This window comes from Pempheris klunzingeri, chromosome 15 (assembly GCF_042242105.1).
Source record: "Pempheris klunzingeri isolate RE-2024b chromosome 15, fPemKlu1.hap1, whole genome shotgun sequence".
NCBI lineage: Eukaryota > Metazoa > Chordata > Actinopteri > Acropomatiformes > Pempheridae > Pempheris > Pempheris klunzingeri.
In genome coordinates, this window is record NC_092026.1 from 4,649,301 (window position 1) to 4,671,141 (window position 21,841).

Sequence of the window (21,841 nt, forward strand, 5' to 3'; positions counted from 1 at the left end):
GAAGAAGATCAGCGACATCTGCTGTCTGAGCGCAGGTCGGGTTGTGAAACCTGTCCAATCCGAGCCGAGCAGGCGGCGACTGTCGACGAATGGAAAGCCTCGGCTGTGTGGTGGACTGTCGGTGCGTCCAATGGCCGGGGTGGTAGTAACAGTGTGTCCGCGGTGAACACACTGGATGGGACGGGACGGCACTACATGGGGGACGAGGGCGACAGCGGCTGGTAGCACCGCTCCTACACCCCGGGGGGATAAATACGCACTCTGGAGACATCTGTAGGGCTTCACCACGCTCCGCTATTGGGACCTGACTTGCTGAAATAAGCGAGCCGAGTATGAACACGTCGCGTTTGAGGTAACCAGAGGATTTGAAACACTGGGAGATATCCCCGCACACACATACACACACAGAGGGAGAGAGAGGGCCATGCACAGACTCTCAGCCGCTTTGTAACCACCGTCGTCGCTGCGTGTGTTTCCAGTGTCTCCTCCTCTGAGCATGGACTGACCAAAAACCCTCTCTGGATGATTTGATGGGGCTGCTCAGAGTCATGATGCCGCCCAAGTTGCAGCTGCTGGCGCTGCTGGCGTTCGCAGTGGCCATGTTCTTCCTGGAGAACCAGATCCAGAAGCTGGAGGAGTCCCGGGGAAAGCTCGGTAAGTTTAAGGGGACGCAGCCCGATCCCACCCCCACTCACACCCACCCACCCACCACCCGTGATCACAGCAGTCCAGGAGCACTGTGCGTGAGGTCTCCCTCCAGGGTCAATACAGATCTGTGCATCAGCATTGTTGTGCATTTGGGTCAATATGAGGCGACGCGCTGAGAAAGCAGCACTTCATCCACCAACCACACATGCTTCTCCACAGATGGTTCAGACAATGGCACACAGTCCTGAAATGCTTAGTGATCTGATGTGGGTGCTGTCCCACTGAACTCTGCATGGCCGTGACACCGACATGATGAACCACTCTGAGTATTTATAGAGAATTACAGGATAATTACCATTGTCCTAATCTGTGCTGTGCAGTGTGAGGCTGAAGAGGTGCTGCTGTCCTCAGTGTGTTCCCCACTGACAGACACACTGTTTGTATACTCAAGGGCTTCCTTGTTGATTCAGTTATCAGTGATTGATCATTTGCTGTATGCCAGATAGAACTGGAAACTGCGCACTACAGTTTCCCAAAGCTTCAGGTGACGTCTTTGTTTGATTTGTACGACCAAGCATCAAAGCAGCTCAGTTCACTGTGATTTTAAAAAAGGGACATATCTCATATTTGAGAAGCAGGAACTGGGGAATGTTTGGCATTTCTGCTTGAAAAACGGCCTAATCGATCAACTGATCGTTGGAATAGTTGCAGATTTATTTTCTGTCCATCGACTAACTGATGAATAGACTGAGGTTTTCACTTGCAGCTGAGATGAGAGACAGCTGCTAATTTGCAGAGGCGATGTCTGAGCAGCAGACTGGTGGTGGTGGACGGCCGCTGGTGATGAGTGGACAGAATAATGTTTTGTGCTCTCAGTAGTAACAGGAAACTCCTTCTTGCTCAGAGTAAGTTTCAGTGATATTGTGCATGCACGGGGACGACACCCTGCTGCAAATCCTCTCGTGCCCCTTCACAAAACTCTTTCCTCAGATTGAAGCGTGGCCGTTCAAATCTCATTGCCATAGTTCCCATCAGGGGCTCCGTCCCAATAAAGATCTGGGACATTGCAGGATTATCTCTCTGGTGCCTCCACTGTGGGGATTTTTCAAGGAATAGCAGAGCGGGGCGGACAACCTGAGGGTGCAGCCAGCATACCTCTGGGGTTCACACACACACACACACACACCACCCCCTTTATAATTTGATGATGTGGCGCTGAAGACAGGTCTTATCTACGGCAGACATTTTGACATCCTATAGCAGGAAACCATGAGCATGATAAAAAACGTTAACAATGGCTGCAGCAGAGTCCAGATGAGGCAGCTCAGGGTGCTGGTGTTTTGCTCTCACATGGTGTCTGCTGTGTGTGTTAAAGGCCCTGCACACACACACACACACACACACACACACACACACACACACACACACACACACACACACACACACAGACACAGGTGTCATTGTGGATGAATGGATGAGCTCACCCACCTCTATGTGCAGTGTCTGTAAGAATGATGGAGGTCAGTGAGCTGTCAATCAAACACAGTGTGTATGGACCCACACTATTAGGAGAAGAGGTCTAATTAGCCAAGATAAGTGAAAACAGCTGTGTGTGTGTGTGTGTGTGTGTGTGTGTGTGTGACTTTAGCTTCTAGGAAACTGTGGTGCCACATTTTTGCTCTTTCCTGATGTTTTGTAGACCAAATAATTGATCGATTAATCATAAGTGATTAATGATAGATAAATGAGAATATAGATGGTCAAAATGTTTTTTTGTTCTGCCAGCCAACTAATTGATTGATCCTTTCAGCCCTAGACGGTTTTAAATGAATAATCAGTTTACAGGTTAATCAACTAAAAGCTCTAATCAGGCCCTCGGATCGATGATGTCATGCCACTTTCATCACTGGGACTACAGATGAAACGAGTGGTCGATTAATCGACTGGCAGAAAATTACTCTCCAACTATTTTGACAATGGAATAATTGTTTTGGTCATTTTCCAAGCAAGAATTACAACAATTCACTTGGTCAGGCTTCTGAAATGTGAATAGTTGCTGCTTTTCTTTGTTGTCATTGGTAGTGAAGTGAATATATTTGGGGTTTGGACCAAACAAGCAATTCGTTTTTAATTTGGGAAATTGAGATTTCAGTGTTTTCTGACATTGTGTGTAGACCAGCAGCAATTTAATTATGTATGAAAGTAATCAATACAAGTTTTAGGAAGTGAGTAATAGACGGACTTTATCAGATGAGGCTGTGTTGGGAAGTTTCCAGGCCAGATTGTTGCTAACAGTCACGTTAATTATATCATTTTTCCAAGCTGAGTTTTCATATGTTGGAACAATCAGGAGTCCTGGGACTATAGATGGCTATATTGGCCTGTGACATGGTTTACTGCTGCTGTAAAGGGATATACTTTACACCCAGTGAAAATCCAAACTCTCCTGGGCTACACACACACACACACAAACACACACACTCTCCCTATGCTGAAACAGAACCTGAGAGGCCTTTTCCCTGACTGCCCACCACCATGAGAATCTGTTGACTTAGCAAAAAGCGCTCTGATGGATGACCGGACTGGGCAGACGTCTGTATACTGGAGCCCTGAATTATGTGCTGCATAGCCAAATAGTTGTGACTAAGGTTCACAGGCACGATGCTGACAGACAGCCACAGGGCCGGTCACATTACCAGGTGTGCCTGCTGCAGGTCCATCTGTGCAACAATTAAAAAAAAAAAAAAAAACAGCATAACAAGGACAGGTGGTGGCGTCCAAACCCAAATCACATCTCCACCAATGACTCCTACGTGATAAATACAGACAAAAAAGAAGAGGCTCTACATGTCACCTTCCTGTAGCCTGTTTTCACATGTTCACAATTAAATTCATGCAGGTTGGACTGACCGGCGCCCTCTCCTCCTCGCAGCGTGGGGTCCTATTGCCTGACACGCATTTGAATCATTTCCCCTATTACACGCCTCCTGCAGGGCAGACAAGCTGTGATTTGCTTCCAAGCTAATCGTCGCCCAAGGTTTCACTGAGGAGTCTCCTGCATTACAATCATGCCGCGATGCAGCTGTGTGTCCTGCTGTGGGCCTAATCCATTATTCTGACAGAATTTCTCTCCGGCTGCTCACCGGCACCGCCGCCGGCTGGGTCAACAGAAACGCAGGCTGACTGTGCAGGAGGGATGGATGGATGGATGGATGGATGGATAGAAGAGTGGAAGTAAAGTTTCTTTAATAAACAGCCACGAACAGGGATTCAAGGCCACATTCCCTCTCGGGGCAAACATGAACTCCCTCTCAGTTCAGACAGTTTCAGACGCTCTCCTTGAGGAATCTCCTGCTGTTATTATGACATCTCTGCAGAATGTTTCACTGACGTCAAACAGGAGATAAACGCCTGAATTACATTGAATAGTCATTAGAACGACTCAGCCAGTTGAGAACATTTGATCAGTTGGTTAAAAGTAAAGCCAACCCAGATGAATTTCCCCAAGTCTGCACTTTTTGAACAGCACTTAAAAGGCTGTAACCAGAAAGATTTTCTTCTTCTTGAAAAGAACTGCAAAGATTTGTCATGTCAAAGTACAAGTATGTAAATTGTCTCAGAATTAGGGCCCCGGTGAATAATTTGCACTTGCCAAAAAGATGAATAACTTAATGCAGGGGATAATGTGGATATCTGCATGCCTTTTCTTGTGAAATTTATTCAAATAATGATTTCATCTTTTAATCTTTTCTTGGCTCGGATTGTTTTGCGCAAAGCTGACACTTGTGATGAAGACAGACTGAAGATTGTTGGATGAGACATCACATCCGTCCAAAATAAGCCCAGTAAAGACGATAAGTCGAAACACCGTTATGGTGTATTGTGGGAAATGTTTTTGATAAACTGACACTGGTGCCGGTCACTGGGGGTTTTCTGGCTGAAAGCATGTTCATTACACAGCTGAGTGCATCATTATTTGTGTAACAGCTGTCTTGAATACATGCTTGTATAGATTCAAGCCATGCTGAACTTATTTCCTCAGGGAGATTATTCATAAAGACGAAGAAAACCTTATATTTCATTCTTGGGATCCCAGCTTTAAAGCAGCCTTTCTACCCTTATTTGATGTTGAACAGAACTTGGAGCCATAGGTGGGAGGTTAATTTGAAGATGGTATATTGGGAGCTGCGTAAATAGAAACGTTGATTATAAAACTGTCACCTCATGGCCCTTGTAACTGGAGCGAATGCCCTCTTCACCTCTGTGCCCTGCAGGCCACGTGAGGGCCGTGGATCACCTAGCAGGACAGATATTCAGAGATGTTTTTTCCTCTCTGCATCATCGCTGCTTTTTTTTCTTCTGCTGGCTGTAATTCCACATGATTAAAAGAATTCAATTTCCATCTGTTGCATTGTGATCTTCAGTTCCGGATACAAGCGGCTCTGTGATGAGCTCTGAGAGAGACGAGAGACGCTCTTGAATGCACAAGACAGAAGGGGATGCATGCACTCATTGTCAAAGTGTTTGCAGAGCTGACGCAAGACTTTCAAGCGTTCATTTGTCGCTGCAGCCTGTCGCTCCCGGGCTTGGGTTTGAATTTGACTTTGATTGTCATGCCAGGCACTGGCAGCCTCGGGCCCACCCTCGCGCTCTGCCGCAGAGGGACCTTGGGATCTGATCTGGGTCAGAAATTTGCTCTTGAAAGGACACTGGTCAGACATCACTAGTCTTGTCCCCATGCACACACGACATGAAGCTTGATCGGGAGTTTTTTTGTTTTGTTTTTTACCTTCGAGGTGCTGCTGCTCAGCCCCCTGCTGCACATCATTCACCCTGTTGCTGATAAGACCTTGAGCTGCAGTTGTGTTTGAAATTTATTTTACTGATTCATCATCCACGCATTCACCTGCTTCCTTTGACTCCTACACATTTGTCAAGTGTGTGTCAACTGGGTTCTGTGACTCACTCAAAGGGCTGGAGCACCGAACGGTGGCTTCCGTTTGAAGCTAATTGGTGACACATCGGTAACGCTGAACTAAACTCAGCCCTGTGTTTTTTCTACAGCTCCAGGTGCAAACCTCGACCTTGAAATGTGTAACCTCCCAGTGTTTCTTCCTCTCGTTGTTTCCTTATCCTTTGTGTGGTACTCCGATTCCTTTTGAACTCTCCCTGATACCCCACATCTCTGTTTTTAGCATCTCAGAGGGGTATAAAGGATGCATGAGTCATTTGCTTTCACTCTACATGTTGGCATCTGCTACGGTAAGCAGCCGGTAGCGTCTGTTGCCTGGACCTGCCTGCTCAGTCACTCTCTGAAACATGGCATCTGAGTGGCTAGTGGAGGGCAGCTCACAGTGGAGACGGGCGTAGGTGTCAGGGATGGATTTGTAGTGGGAGGTGGGGAGGAACAGTGCTAATGGCCATACTGGGCTTTTGCTGCTTTTGTTAGTTGCAGGCTTTGATTAGGGCCGTGGATTTATGGCCCCTGGCGCACACTTTGTCTGACAGGGAATGTGTTCCTGCATCGTGGCGTGCACGGCAGCAACCGGAGCCGGTGCAGCGTTTGCTGCTGTAGCAGGATGACAGACAGGCTAATCGGGGTGTTATGGACGGTTTCACACCCTGGATGTAATTGGAGGCCGTTCTAGGAGAACACCTCGCTCCAATACCACCCATCACTCCCCTTAGCTGGCCTCTCCCCAACATCCCCTCCCCACCTCTTCACACAGGCACTTTCTCCTCCTCGGCGTCTCCCCTCCGTCTTCATCTCTCCTTGTGTCACTGTTGGGAAGAGGTGTCAGTGCAGTCAACTCAAAGAAATGGGCTTCATATATCCTGCGGGCCAGACTCTATTGTCCGAACCTGCGGGGGCAAGTGGAGCCCTGACTGATGCCTGATAGGATATTATATAGTTGAAGTGATAAATCACGCGTGGGTCAGCAAACCGTCCTGCAGAGATGCTCAGTGGAACACTGATCCCGAGCGCGGTGCTGTGCTGACTTTTTCTTTAGACGTGGTCTCAGAAATAATCAGTTTTTCATTCTCCACACTGAAAAAAGCTTCATGATCAAATTTAGACTTTCAGAGACTCACACCTTGCCTTACCTAGTTAGATCCTGCAGGAATTTGACACATGATGGAGCCTGCGGTTGTAAACATGTGACAGCGGGTGTCAGTTTTCCCTGCTCGTCTTTTCCTCTCCGTTTCCTTTCCTCTCTGACACCATTCGGCTCCTCCTCTGACAGGGGAAACAGTGAGCGGCTAATAAACCTCTGTCAAGATTATAACTTATAATGACAGTACTCTCATCCAGCTCCTCCTGGATCAATAGCTGTAAACAACTTCTTTATTTGCGTGCCGAGTCTCCTTTGTGATATTCAAATCCCTCTTGTGTTTTAATGTACTAACCCCATTGGATGACAGCCTGAAAGGAGAATATCTGCTGCTGGCTTCGGAAATAAGGTGCTATCAAAGGAGGAGGAAGTGTGGAGGGAGGAGGGGGATGAAATGAAAGAGATGATTTAATTTTCATTGCGACACAGAAATATTTAAAGCCCCAGCTTGTGAAAACCATAAGCTCCTACAAAAGAGGAACAAAGAAAGCATGCCTGCAGCATTTTTTTACAACCAATTTCATCAGAGCACAGAGGGATAAAGGAGGAAGGAAGGTGGTCGAGCAGCGGTGCCCTTCTTCTTCCTCAGCCTCTGGTTCAACTTTGCTCCTATTAGTTGTAGAGGTGGCTTAAAGCTGCCTTTATCTTGTCTTCAGGGACCAACTGTTCGGGTGGTGCTACTAGACAGCTTCCTTTACTTGTAAGACTTCACCCTTTTCTCCCCGTCTGTGCCTTCTTTGCTCTCTTTCTTTCCTCCTGTCTGTTGTCTCTTTACATGGGACTCCTTCCCTCCCCTCAGTGGGCCGAATGGTGTGAGAGGTACTGCCAAATTGCCTGAAATGCAACCTGAAGTTTATTAGACAGAATACAAATAGTACACGACAAACAGCTGTGTGTGTGTGTGTGTGTGTGTGTGTGTGTGTGTGTGTGTGTGTGTGTGTACACCTTGTTAATGAAGTATCTGGGTTGCTGAATATTCAGCTCCCACACTCAGACCAGACCGTCCCCTGCTGAGTGAGGATCAGTGGATTTATGTGCGCCTGCATTTCTTTCTCTTTGTTTATGGTGTTCGTGCTTTTTCTTGCACCGACTTCGGCTCAGTGTGTAATGCTACTCAAATAAAGCTGATTGATTAAGCCTTATTTTTTATTTGACTATAATGTCTGCAGCTACCCTTCCCTGCCTCTGACTAATTTAAACTCCAATACTAGTGAATACTGGTACTGCTGCTAGTTCTGACCTTATTAAACAGATTGGGATGTAACTGACTAACCATAACGTCTCTGTCACTGTAAATACAGTTTTATAAACCTTCTAGAAAAACATAACTACAATTTGCTCAAGAATCAATTACTCTCATCATTGATTAGGCCGCCAATTTGCAGATGAATCCATCAATCTTTTAGCCCATTATATGTCAGAAAATGCCTCCTACAATCTTCAGGAGCCCATAATGTCTTCTTATTGCCTGTTTATTCAGTTTGCAGTGATTGAGTGCTACACCTTTACGTACATTTGTATGAGCTTAGCAAGTAACACGTGATGGAACTGGTGCTGGAATGTGGCCTGGATATGAATCACAGTGAGATTTGATACGATTTTATTCAACAAAATGTGAGTCAATGCTGGTTCAATGCAATAGAATACACAGCTATGCAATTCACTATGTTAAGGAATGTTTCATTTCATTTCTTTGGTTCTTCTAATCACAAATTAACCATTTTTTGTGTCTCTTGTTGTGCAACCCAGTAAGCTAAAAACACTTAGCCCTTTCATAAACCATCTCTATCCTTAGCAATGCAACTGGACCGCCGACAGGTTGATTGGAGTTTCGGATACGTGTTGCTAATAGCAGCCAGTGTGTCTTGAGCTGTAAACTTCAGGCACAGATGAGGAGCAGGATACAGATCGGACTGTTTCAAACCTGTAGCCCTCAGAGCCTCAGACGTTGACACAACTTTTTTCACATATGTATTGCAGATTCCAACATATGTAAACAGACTTGGATGTGTGAAATTGCCCTTCAATATTGCTGTAAGCGTGACATAGACGATCGTATCAAACATATACATATTATTTTACAGCTCCTCTCATCTGGATTATAGTGGACGGACAGATTTGAGTGAGTAAATCAAACTGAAACTGTAAAAGACAGAAATATGTTCGTGAAAAGCGATGGGGATCCTTTTAGCACCACCTCTAGAAGTGTATTTACAGCCCTCTTGTGACCTCGCACTCAGAGGAAACATCCAAATCAATTCCACATAGTGAAGTTTACAGTAAAAGTGGGGGGCTCTCCATCCTGCCGCCCTGATTCTCTGATGGAGAACCCAGTACAACGTCCTCGCTGGATGGATGGCCTGCAGATGCTAAAGATAATGAGATGAAAGGAGAGAATCGGAGAAGTGAGAGATGAAAGACGAACAGATAAGCCCGCAGAGATGAAGTGATAGCTGGTTGAACTGGTCTCGTTGCAGAGATGTTCTGTGTAACGTCGCTCTCTCTCTCTCTGTAGCAGGTTTCTGTGTGGGACAGACTCTCTGCGGTGTTCACCTGTCCCTCCCACTCATCATTAAAACTATGAATAGCAGTCGTCGGCTCTGTCTAATAGAGTGTGGAGTTTTCCCTGGACTCCTATATATGCATTATTAATTATCTGTTCCACGGCCGAGAGACAGAGGGAAAAGGAACATCAGATATCTGGGTTGTAGCTTGCAACCAGATCTGTGCTGTTATGCAAACAGTGTTTGTTGTTATATTAGGATGTGAGGGCTCAGAGCAAAACTGAGAGTTGTATTTCAGTGGGAATCCATACGCGTTCAGCCACCATAATTTGTGCGTTTCAAGTTTCTCCCACATTATTCTCGCCGAGATTTGACTGCAGTGTTTGTGAGGCTGCGGCTGCAACATTAAGCAGTGACACAGACATTCCTGCTGTGGTTTCTCTTCTTCAAGCAAACACATTTAATAGCTTTTCTCTTGACAAGAGTTACCCAGATATTTTCTCCTTCCTTTGAAGAGCAAATGCGTCTGAAAATGTTGGCTAATTCCCAGTGCTTAGTCATTGACAATCTGTGCCAAGATGAGATCTGTTCCAATCACTCCCCCCCACACTTCCCATCCCCCCTCCTCCCCTCCACAACCTGTCAGACCCGCCTTTACTTAACAAGACAGGGCAATGATGGGATCTGCCATCTGTGTAAATTGCTCCATAATCTCATCTGACTGGCTGTTTCTGATAAAGCAGACGGCACATGGCCCCCTTTACTCTTTCTGTTTTCCCAGACATTATTGGCTCACCTGTCAGACGGCACCGCGGACTTCGATCGCACAAAAGACATATTAGGGGAGAAAGTGGCAGCTTGAAACATGACGATAATCATCTTCATCTATCCCGGATTGTTATCATTAGTGTAGAGACTAGGCTCGCCTTCACACCAGGAATTATAAATGGGCCACATGTGGCTGGAGCTTATTTAGTGTACCCTTGAGTTTAGTCGAACAGCTTGTTTTCCATCTATAGTTCATGAACTCCAGTGAGCGAAAAGCACCCCATCCTCAGCTGAAGCTTACACTTCCTGAATCTATTCTCCAAAAACGCTCATATATGAAGTTTCTAGTGTTGACATCTTCCTACTCAATGACACTCAATTGAGTAATTATGGTCTCAAGACCCATAGCCCAAACCACTTAACCACTTTAAACTGTCTGCACACTGTTGTCTGTCAGCGCTGACAAGGACGAGTTTTGTCTCGTCGCCGTATCTGAGGAATGCTTTGTCGGCATTCTCTGACAACAACGTGCTTGTATTCGGCACGCAGCTATGTCAGAGAGGATAAAAAGTCATTTCCAGGCATTTCAGGATACATGACATTTACGTGGATTGTTTGTGCTCGGCAGCAGCTTCTCTCAGGAGGACTGAGTGCCCCGCTCGTGCACCTGGCGTTGTGGGTGGAAATCCGGCTCATGACCTTAACAGCAGCTCCCCCACACACCCCCTCCTCCCCCTCCCTGTATTTTCCTCACCTTTCCTGCTCCCCTCCGTGCCAGCTAGTAAAAGCACAACTACCGTGAAAGTCATAACAATGAAAAACTCTTCAGCTTGTATTTATGGAGCCTCGCAAAGCCGCAGTGCCAAGTCCAGGACAGGAAACATCACGTCACTGTGAAACATCTTATTTACGAGAATCTGCAATGTAGCCAGACATTTTATTTTCACTACTTCACCTCACTGGGTGCATCTGTTGATTTGAATTTTAATAGTGGAGCCTTTCTGTTGCTCATACTGCAAGCTGACTTTGATGCATTGTTCAGATTTTTCTCCTTTTATGATAAATCTAGAGCACAGAACAAATAGAGCCTCGCCAGATCTTCCTGTAGACAAGATTTACATCATTCTCATTCATTATCATTCAGTGTCTTTCATTTAGTGGCTCTCAGTCAAAGCAGGCAAACTGCCCCAGTACCTCCGGCCGCTGGGACTCCAGGTTCACTGCATGAAAATCAGTATGATTGATTGATTAAGTGGAATTAGCTCTGCTCAAAGAAATGTATTATTTAACTTGAAATATTCTTGTTTAAAGCAGTATTTGTTGTTTATTTGGCCACTTGGGACAACTGAACAAGTGGTCTTTAAAGCTTGGAGAGCACATACACAATGCACAGAGGACTAGAGGTGAGGGGGTCAACAGGAGCCCGACAGCAAACCTTTACCCCAGACCCTCGAAAAGGTTAATCCTCAGATTGTCTGACCACATTTTTGGCACTCTCCATCAAACCCGGCCCTTGTCCTTGTCTCCCTTGCCTCAAAACGCCCCCCTCCTCCAAGCGTCCCCTCCCTCCCCCAGCTGTACTGTGGAGGACAGACCAGTGAATGAGACCCTTCATTTAGCGTCAATGTCACACTTGTGTGTCAAAGCCAGTGGGAAAAATGTCTCAGCGTTCGCAAGTAGCCCACCTAGACGATTGCACTCGAATGTGTTTCCGTCTTATCTCTTTCAGAAACAAGTATTGATGCGAAAAAAACCGTTGAAAGCATAAAAGTGCTGGTGTCTAATTTAAAGTGTAAAGGCACTTTTCTGTCTCTGTGTGTGTGGTCGTCTGTGCCTCTCTCCCTGCTGTCACACCGAGCTTGTCTGAAAGCTCTGAAGGCATTTTGAACGTACAGAAAACCTCACAATCGCTTAATGAAAGCGCCCTCGTTTATCCATCTTCTTTTTCAGCTCGCTGCAGCTTCCAGCAGGGTTGAAAAGCTGCACAACAGACTCCTCACACCATGTTTCGTATTCCCTATCAAACTTAAGTAACATGGTAACTCGGCCCGGATCCTCCCGTCTGCCTCACTTTGTTCCCGTTTCCTCTGATAATCCACCCTCTGCTGAACCGACCCAAAGACTGAATTAGAATAATTGGGAATTTGGAAGTGCACAATTTAGCCAAATGTTCATGAGTGCTGCAGTGGTGACATAACTGTCCCCCCTAAACCTAGCACTGCAAAACAGCAGCGTGCACCCAAGTCCATACAGAGAGAAGAGGGAGAAACAGCACCAGCAGACTAACTCGATTTTTATACAGCAGCAGCCTAGATCTCCTCCCTGTCATCCTTCATTGATTTTGCAATCCAGCGGCGTCCAAGCAGAACCATACAAGCCGTACACCTCAGTCTGCTGCTGATAGCCAATCTCTATTACCCACCTAGCCCAAGGCTTCGGTTCGAGGGGCTAACCCTCTCAGGGGAAGCAGACGGAGGGAGAGAGAGCTCCGACTGGTGGATCGGAGCGATGATGGATTTATGACCTGCTTGGAGAAAGGATCATCTTCTCTCCCCCACTTTTATTATCCCATCAGATCTGACGTGATAGCAATAATACATGACGGCCTGCCACATTTTTCAGATCTGGCGGCGAATATGAATGATGATTTCAAATGCTTGCGTCTAATCAGCCACGAAATTGCTTCAGTAAATATGTTCAACTACCAGCGCTCTGTCTTCCTCCTGTCTCTCACTTTGAATGAAACTCAGAGTAATAGGCTTGTAGTTGTCACAATGTTTAAGACCCGTGTTGGCTTCACGGTTCATAATTAGCTTTTAATGCACAGAGACGGCTTGAGGGGAGGAAACTGGCGGAAATGTGGAATGAAAAGAGGCCTGCTGTGTGGTCATAGTGATTCAGGCTTTTGTTCTCTAATTAAATGACCTCAGAAGGGAGCGCTAAGCTTAAGCATGTGTGTGTGTGGCGCCCTCTGATATGCAGGTTTGTGCCAAGTGTATTCAGTCTGGCAATGAATAGGGCGTCTACTACAAAGCCTAAGAAGCCCTCTCCCTGCCCGCTTCGCCTCCTTTTTGGTTGTTGGAAATTCACCATAAAACACCACGTCTTTAACAAGTACTTTCTGGGCCCCTTCGCATAGTTTGGGACGTTGTAGTTAGGGACACAGTAGCCCCCGGTCTGTTCTCACTCTCCCTCACCTCCTCAGAAAAAAAAAACTGAGCAACTGGCAGCCTTCCTCGTAACCTTCAGCAACACAAAAGCTTAATTTTGTGTGTTTATGCCATAGCAGAGTAAAAAGAAAGCTTACATGATGATGCATGTTCTCCTAATTGGCCCTGAAGATGTCAGCAGTTCAAAATATGGACAAGAACGTATCTGTAGTCTGTAAAAGCAGAGGTTCCAGTGTCGAGTCACTCAATTAAAACCTTTTTTTCTCACGTACCTCTGCTGGTATCTAGTCATGTAGGTAGCTTTTGTCTTATTTGTCCATCTTGTCTATGAGATCTCTTCTCCCAGCTCAATGGAAGTGTATTGAATTTACTTTGTGGTGCTCAAAGTATTAAAACAATACATTTGAAATACTCAACAGCAAGACCTCTTTCAGAAACAATGCCCCCCCCCCCATACTATGGATAATCCACAGACCCCACTGTCAACAGTTTTCACTCTTGAGTATTTCTTCAATGGAAAGTAGTTCCAGTGAAAACTGTTGACGGTGAGGTCTGTGGATTATCCAGAGAAACAGTGGCACTGTTCCTGAGAAAGCATATTGCTGTTGTTTGTCATTTTTCCCAGCTGAGAGCAGTACATTAAAAGAAATGAACAAAATTCTATTCACCTCAAATCTCAGAGACCGAAATCACGTAACCTTAAAGCCCCCGAAAACTGTAGACCCCTGTAAACTTACGAAACATTAAATATTCATGACAGCAATCCAAGTTCTCAGTTGATGGCAAAGGTGTTAGCAAACTGTTGCCTGTCTCACACGTCCAACCAGCACAGAGCAACTTTAACACTCATTTTGAAGCTGTGTTTCTGTAGATCTCAATATTCACACTCTGTTTTGGTCTCCACCAACTCCTGAGAAAAATATCTGGCTCTTCAGCTGCAAAATGCTTTCCTGTGTTCACCAGCTAGTCACAACACTTGTCTGGCAAGTGTTCAGTGCTTGGTGGGTGGAGAACTGTGGGTTTACCTCAGCATTTTGCTAAAAAACAACAGGTGTGTGTGCTGCTGCTGGAAAACAACACTGATAACGACCATAAGAGCGAACCAAAACATAAAAGTTGAAAAATCAAAGCAGTGAGCTGAAAGACAATAAAAAGGCCTGAGGAGCTGCAGAGTCAGGTGACAAACACTCCTAAACTGAATTCATCTGCTTCATCAGGTGGTTTGATCAGGTTTGATTGACGGTGAATTGGCAATTTAGGCAACCTGACGACCGTCATCGGTCTTGGATTCAGATATCGCTGAATCCCGATTGGTGCACAGAGGTATAATCATGAAGACATCACCAGCACAGATAAAAACACGAATACAGAAACCACACATGTGGAAAAAAAACACAAGAAAGAATGAAATTCTTTTTAAAGAAAGAATAAAAATGCAGTCACTCACAGTAAGAAGCTGATTGAGGAAATGTGTTTTCAGGGCCTCTCAGGCTGTGAAGAAGACATTGAATTCCTCAGACACCTGGTGCTACGTGTCAGACTAAAAGCACCTGATATTTATGACTTGCATTGTCACGGGTTGCACTCCGGCTCTGTCTCCCCTCCCTGTACACCATCACAAAAATAATCCTGAAAGGACATTTGAGCCCAAGCGATAAAGTTCCAACATAGCAACTGTTATTGCTGTTGTTGTTGGCTAATGCATACTTGGGATGGACGCGTGAATGAATGTGTCCATTACAGTTGTCCCGCATGCTGACAGCCTTCAGCCGTTACAACCACCTGGCACGTCTCCACACCATCGGCCCGGAGCACCAGTTGCCAGCGTGCGGAAGCGGCTCGGCTCCGTCCGTAACCAGATCTGGCTTTAATGAGTGGAACATTAACAGCTGCTCAAAAGGGTGTAAGAGAGGGGGCAGTGAGAGTATATATCTGCGTGTGTGTGTTGTGTGTATCTGCACAGATGAAGGAGAGGGCGGCAGAATCACAGATGACATCTTAATTGGCCTCCGGTGCCAGATGCCAGCCTGTAAACCCAACCAGGCCAGTCCAGGCTGCAACAGTGTCTCAGCAGCCAGGCAGGGCTTTAGGCAGGACTTTAGGACTCCTCTGGCTCCACTGAGTGCTCCCACGGGTATTAGGTGCTCCAGTGTTGTGCTGCCACCCCTCCTCTCTCACACACACACACACACACACACACACACACACACACATACACACACACCCTTCTTCTCCCCACTCCATCCTTCCTGCAGAGCACTCTGAGGCATTGTCAACACCAGTCAATCTGAGGCAAATTCAAACGAAGAAAAGCCCGAGGGCAACAAAGACCTGGGCTTCTTTGTGTCATATCTATTCACACTGAGGCACTGTCTGGCTTTTCCGCAGCTTCATGCAGTGTTTGCACTGAGACCCCCCCCAGCCACTAAACCTCTGCCCTCCTCTTTTGTAGTATATTGATGTCCAGTTAGCTATCATGTAACTGTAGCCGTACCATTTAACTGCGGACCTCTGACCCTTAGCCTGTCACCTCCTGCTCTTCACCTTTTCACCCTCGTGACACGATGTTTCTCTCAGAAGAGGAGGAAGCTAGGATGGATAAATCATTTCACACCATCGAGGGTCTGTCATATGGCCAAGTACATCCCCGTGTGCTTCAGACACAGAACATTTATTTGATCTAAAACAGGAGCACGCAGACACTTCACTCTGTGGTTTTAATAAGGAGAGTGAAAGGGAAGGCAGGAGACTAATATTAAAGTTGAATCTGATTAGTGAAGAGGAGAGGTGGTACCGCAGCGTGAAATAGGCCGCTCGCAAAATGATTAACTAATATTCCTGTTTGACATTATTCTTGATCCTTTGTGCGAGGCAGGAAAGGAGTTTCAGCTCTCCGCTCTCCAAAAGAGACTGTGTTCAAATGAAATGGAAATCCATTTTTAATGAAGTCACAGTTTAGTCTCTCACACAGCGGTGTTACGTCTGACAAGGATGGAACAATACTTTTAAGGGCTCATGTTAACCGGATAGGGTAAATTAAATTTAAGTCTAAATTTGTAGCAGAGATATCAAATATGCATGCTGAGTGGTATTTGAGCAAAGATATGAGACATGTTAAACACCGAATAGTCTACAAACAAACATCTAGGGATTTGACAGTTGGAGATTGTGGTGTTTTCGCTTGGAAGAGTTGAACTCTTTCTCTCTTGCTGCCTTCCGACAGGACACAGTATGTATCTAGTACTTCGTGGCACTTTTTTATAGAGAATTTTCTATTCACCTGTTCGCCTCCACAAAGAGGTCGGAGGTCAGGTTCAGCTCCAGAGCAGCACTCGAGCTGGTCGGAGTTTGTATAATGAGTAACTCGGGCATTTTTGCTCACAGTTCCCTTCCTGCAGTAACACAAAATCCTTACCCTTCTTGAATCCTTAATTCTCTCTAACTCTCTCTTACTTAAACAGTTTGGTCAAGACCTGCTCTTTATGGAAAGCGTCTTGAGGTGGCACTTGTTATGAATAGGCGCTATATAAATAAAGATTGATATGTCCTGAACTCACTTGTGTCTAACCCGCTGTCGTCCCTCCAGAGCGAGCCATCGCCAGACACGAGGTACGAGAGATCGAGCAGCGGCACACGCAGGACGGCCTGCGGGAACGGGACTCGTCGGCCTTGTCGCTGTCCGATCACGAGGACGACATCGTCATCATCTACAACCGCGTGCCCAAGACGGCCAGCACTTCTTTCACCAACATCGCCTACGACCTGTGCGGGAAGAACCACTTCCACGTCCTGCACATCAACACCACCAAGAACAACCCAGTCATGTCCATACAGGACCAGGTCTGACTAACACCACGTTAAACATGAACGCCTCATTTCATGTGTAATGGAGAGGCCTTTCTTATTATATATGCATGACGTTCCTACATTATTGTCACTATTTGGTAAAACACATGTACTAAAAGGAGAATTCGGTTCAGGTGCGGTTTGTAAAGAATGTGACAGAGTGGAGAGAAATGAAGCCAGCGTTCTACCACGGACACGTCTCCTTCCTGGACTTCACCAAGTAAGTATATTGTCATGCAGTTGTCTTAAAATGGCAAACACCGGTCATTGACCCTGCTGTGGCTTTGTGCAGGTGACTCCACCTTGTGGTCATTTCCAGCGCTTCACTTCCACAGTGTGGTGTGATGAGCGTTGCTGATCCTCTAACCTCAGTATTCTTTAACAAAGAAATAACACACTATCGAGCTCTACTGATTACTTCAACTCAAGCACTGTCGCTTCTCTCAGGTTCGGGTTGAAGAGGAAGCCCATCTACATAAACGTGATCCGGGACCCCATTGAACGGCTGGTGTCCTACTATTACTTTCTGCGTTTCGGGGACGACTACCGGCCCGGCTTGAGACGCAGGAAACAAGGAGACAAGAAGGTTAGAATCCATCTCATCCTTTTTGTTAAACTTTAAAGGATAGGTTGACCATTTTTCAAGTGTGTCTTAAATCAAAATCACCAAAGGATCAACCTTTAACTGATTTGACAAATAAGTGTAGTCTTCAGAAATGCTCATGCTCTTTGTTTGTGTTTCAGACATTTGATGAATGTGTATCAGCTGGCGGCTCAGACTGTGCCCCTGAGAAGCTCTGGCTCCAGATTCCCTTTTTCTGTGGTCACTACTCTGAGTGCTGGTGAGTATTCAAACATCCTGAGTCACACTGAGCTGGAAATATAAACTTTAGGTTCTCTTTATATTAGAAAGGGCAGGAAGAAAGCTTGATATAGCTCATCTTTACTTCACTATGGCTAATAGTAATCTATATTTTTTTCCTTATTGTTATCCCATGAAATCAACAATCAACATCCCATAATCAACAATATATTGATCTTTCAGCCAAGTATCCAAATCCTGACTAGTGCACCAAATGTGTATCAATCCACAGCTGAAAGTAGTCCTCAACAAATTCCACTATTTACCTCTGTTTTAGTAAAAACTACTGTGCCCCACTGTTAAAGGAAAAGAGTCTTTTTTAAAAGTGACATGTTTTAAGGAAAAGTTGTTTCTCTTTTCAGTGAGATTTGTTGGAACTAACAAAAACACAGAATGTCACCAACTGTATACTTTCCTTATCTCGGGCACTTCAGAGAGTTCAGGACGGATGCTGTATCAGTTTTATTTCCTAATGCTCCTCATAGTCCTTTTCTGTCACCTCTGCTACACTCATCGTCTCTGATAGCTCTCTCAGCCGTGATCTGCTCTCTCTATGTGATGATCTGTATCAATCGCTCCCTCTCTCTATCTCTCTGCCCTCACTTATCCCTCTTACCCTCCTTAATCACTCCTTGACTCTGCCCTCCATCTTTTAAACATCTACCCCCTTGAAGGAGGTTACGGAGGGTTTAGCATGTAGCTCGCAGCAGTGCACCAGCAGTATATTAAAGTAGTGGAAAGCACCTTGGAAACATTAAATAAATACTGAAGACAAAAGGGTGAAGGTGCTGCCAGTCCTCTAATGCTGTGTTCAACGAGCCTTTGCCAAAAAGTTACTTTATAGGTTTAAACAATCTACTTCCCCCTTTTTATCTGATTTCCTGACTGTGACAACACTTGCTACTGATTTAATTCTTTTTCCATTCCTTCATGCCTCCCTCCTCCTTCGTCTGGTCCTCCTGTCTCTGTACCTTTCTGCTCTGCTGCTCCTCTGGCACTCTCTGCTCTCCTCCATTTCTGCTCTTTGCAAGTGATTGTTTTACATCCGGCAGAACTGTCACTGTTTTAGCAGAACACTAATGAGAATCTCATCCCATACAATGACCAGGAACGTGGGCAGCCAGTGGGCTCTGGAGCAGGCCAAGTACAACCTGGTGAATGAATACATGCTGGTCGGAGTAACAGAGGAGCTGGAGGACTTTGTGATGATGCTGGAGGCCGCGCTGCCACGCTTCTTCAAAGGAGCCACCGAGCTGTACAAAACAGGTGCCGCGTCTGCAGAGTAGATAAAAACATTTGCCTTTGTTTCCCTCACCAACATTATAATATACTGAAAAGCAACTTAATGGCTCACTCCCATTGCAGAGCTGAAGTGTGTGTGTGTGTGTGTGTGTGTGTGTGTTTGTGCTGTGTTTGTGCTGTGTTTGCATATTAGCAGTTTGAATCGCTCCTCTGAGAATTGAATTGTGATCAATATGCACTCATGCCTCTCACTGATTTAGTTACAATGAGCGCAGCCAGAATAAATAATGGAGAGCGCAGAAGAATTAAATCTGACAATGACTCAAGTATGATGTTCATCATTTTTTATCAGCAGATAAACCTAAGTATTCAGATTAATCAGATGTGTGTGTGTTTAATGAATTTGAAGACGGCGTGTCTGTTTCTGAAGTCACGCAGCCTCGGTTCCTGCATTTTTGCTGACTGGCAATCTCACTGGGAGCTCGAAGAGATGCCTCTGCCTTTCATTTTGCAAAATTAAAGATAAGAGAACACATCAGAAAGGATTGGAAGCTGTGCCATATTTCAGAGATTTAACAATATGCACTTACTCGCTTCCCTGCTGAGAGTTAGATGAGAAGATCGATACCACATCTTGTCCGAACACTAAATATGAAGCTACATCCAGCAGCTGGTTATCGGAGCACAAAGGCTGGAAACGGAGGGAAACAGCGAGCCTGGCTCTGTGTAGAGTCCACCTACCAGCACCTCTAAAGCTCACTAATTACGGCGCTACATCTTGTTTATTTATTTCGTTTGGATGGGATTATGTGTGGGACTATTTCTTGGCTGGGCTCGGTAACACCGTGCTGTCTCTACTGGTTGCCTCATCGGCAAGACTGTAGGGAAGGTATTCCGCCTGGCCAAGAAATATTGTAGCAAATAACTCTGTGTTAAACCACAACTTCATGTTTTCACACTTGGGATTTTGCACAGATTAAATAAATGTTTCAAATGTTTCCAATCTTGGTGATGAGTTAAGCTAATCAGCTCTTGGCTGTATCCTTATATTTAGATATGAAAGTGGTATCGCTCTTCTCATCAAACTCTCAGCATGAGAGCGGAAGAGAAAATTCTCCAAAAATCCCAAACTACTGCATGAAGGAGAAAACTAGTTTGTGAATTTATTGAACCTTATTTTATCACAGATTCTGTACATGGATACGTCTTCAAGCCTAACACACTACCTATCTCCAATATAATGTCAGGTGTAAGTAGATAATTGGAATGATTTACTGTTTAGGCTTCATATAGAGAGGAGTCCAAGTTTATCTGTGACATGTGGAGAGGAGTTTAAGTTGCCAGTAAATGATGCCAATTGATTTTTAAAATGCAGAAACTAAAACAACAAAATACTTGCACAGAATAAAAGGGTGAAGTAAAGCTACATTAACCTTAAAAGTAATAGATCATGTGTATAGAAATGCTGAATCATTCATATAAAGGGACCCCTGTAATCCTCCTCTCCATTCATCACAGGCAAGAAATCCCACCTGAGGAAGACCAGCGAGAAGAAGCCGCCCACGAAGGAGTCCATCGCCAAGCTGCAGCAGTCGGCCATCTGGAAGATGGAGAACGAGTTCTATGAGTTTGCACTGGAGCAGTTCCAGTTTGTCAGGGCACACGCTGTCAGAGAAAAGGACGGGGAACTCTACCTGCTGGCACAGAACTTCTTCTATGAGAAAATCTACCCCAAAAACTAAAGAAACATATGTGCGTAGACGGGGGGGGGGGGCACACGCTCAGATGTGCAGTCGGACACGAAGAAGCGAAGGAAAGTGAGACTAAGAGACTGCCTGTGACTGCTTTGTACGTGTGAGAACATAATGTGGAGCTGCAGAACAATCTGCCTCTGACGCAGCGGACACAGAATGACAGAGCCGTCACCAGCCGATTGGACGAGGGGCTCGCGGTTCGTCAGCAGGTTGCGTTCCCAGCAGCCCCCTGGGCCTCCACTCCCTTCCACTTCCATTTTAGAGGTCGTGCGTGCGGAGGGCCTCTGGCGGCACATGGCCGGAGACAGCCGGTCCAACAGCTGGTCAGACGTCGATTCCTGATTGGCTTCGCTGCTCTCCGACCCAGACGAAACATTTTCATCGGCTCCGTACTGTTTGGTTGTGTTTGGTTGTATTTTAACTCTTTATTATGGTTGTCTTTTGTATGTAAAGACGGTGACATTTTTCATGGTGAAACGACATCCCCATGCCTCACCACTACTACTAACTTAGAGAGATTTTAAGTGTAAGAAACTGACTACTGTGCTGTATTACTGGACTTGAATGAGAACTTTTGAGGTTTTTATGAAATAAAAAATCTGTGACCATGGACTATTTACTGGGGCTTATGTTTTATACTGTACTTGATGTGTTTTGTTGGATGAAGGATGCATTTACACGTGATATTGATGAAGTATTTAAGAACACAAAGGTAATGACGATGCTGCTGCTGTAAATATTTACTAGTTTTTCCGTCCGTTTCATTCACAAGACAGATTTGTTACAGTATAAAGTCATTTATACTGTTTAATGGCCCTTTTAAAGTCACAGTCCCTGCATTTTATTAGTCTGTATATTTCTTTCATTTCCCTTTCATTACTTTTTGGGTCACATGTTTATTTGCTTTCTCACCCAGAGTTACATGAGAAGATTG

General features: G+C 45.3%; 1 protein-coding gene across 2 annotated transcripts; it reads left to right on the forward strand.

Annotated features, from left to right (window-relative positions):
- The first annotated feature begins 214 nt into the window (after positions 1–214).
- hs2st1a (heparan sulfate 2-O-sulfotransferase 1a) lies at positions 215–21,775 on the forward strand. 2 transcript variants are annotated; one of them, XM_070845181.1, is made up of 8 exons: positions 215–352; positions 480–654; positions 16,790–17,043; positions 17,184–17,269; positions 17,497–17,635; positions 17,794–17,891; positions 19,020–19,177; positions 20,672–21,775. In XM_070845181.1, the coding sequence occupies exons 2-8, from the start codon at positions 531–533 to the stop codon at positions 20,893–20,895; spliced, it is 1,083 nt and encodes a 360-aa protein (XP_070701282.1). In that variant the 5' UTR covers positions 215–352; positions 480–530; the 3' UTR covers positions 20,896–21,775. The 2 variants fall into 2 exon arrangements, with proteins under 2 accessions (XP_070701282.1, XP_070701281.1); XM_070845180.1 differs by having other exon boundaries at positions 215–654.
- Positions 21,776–21,841: the final 66 nt, after the last annotated feature.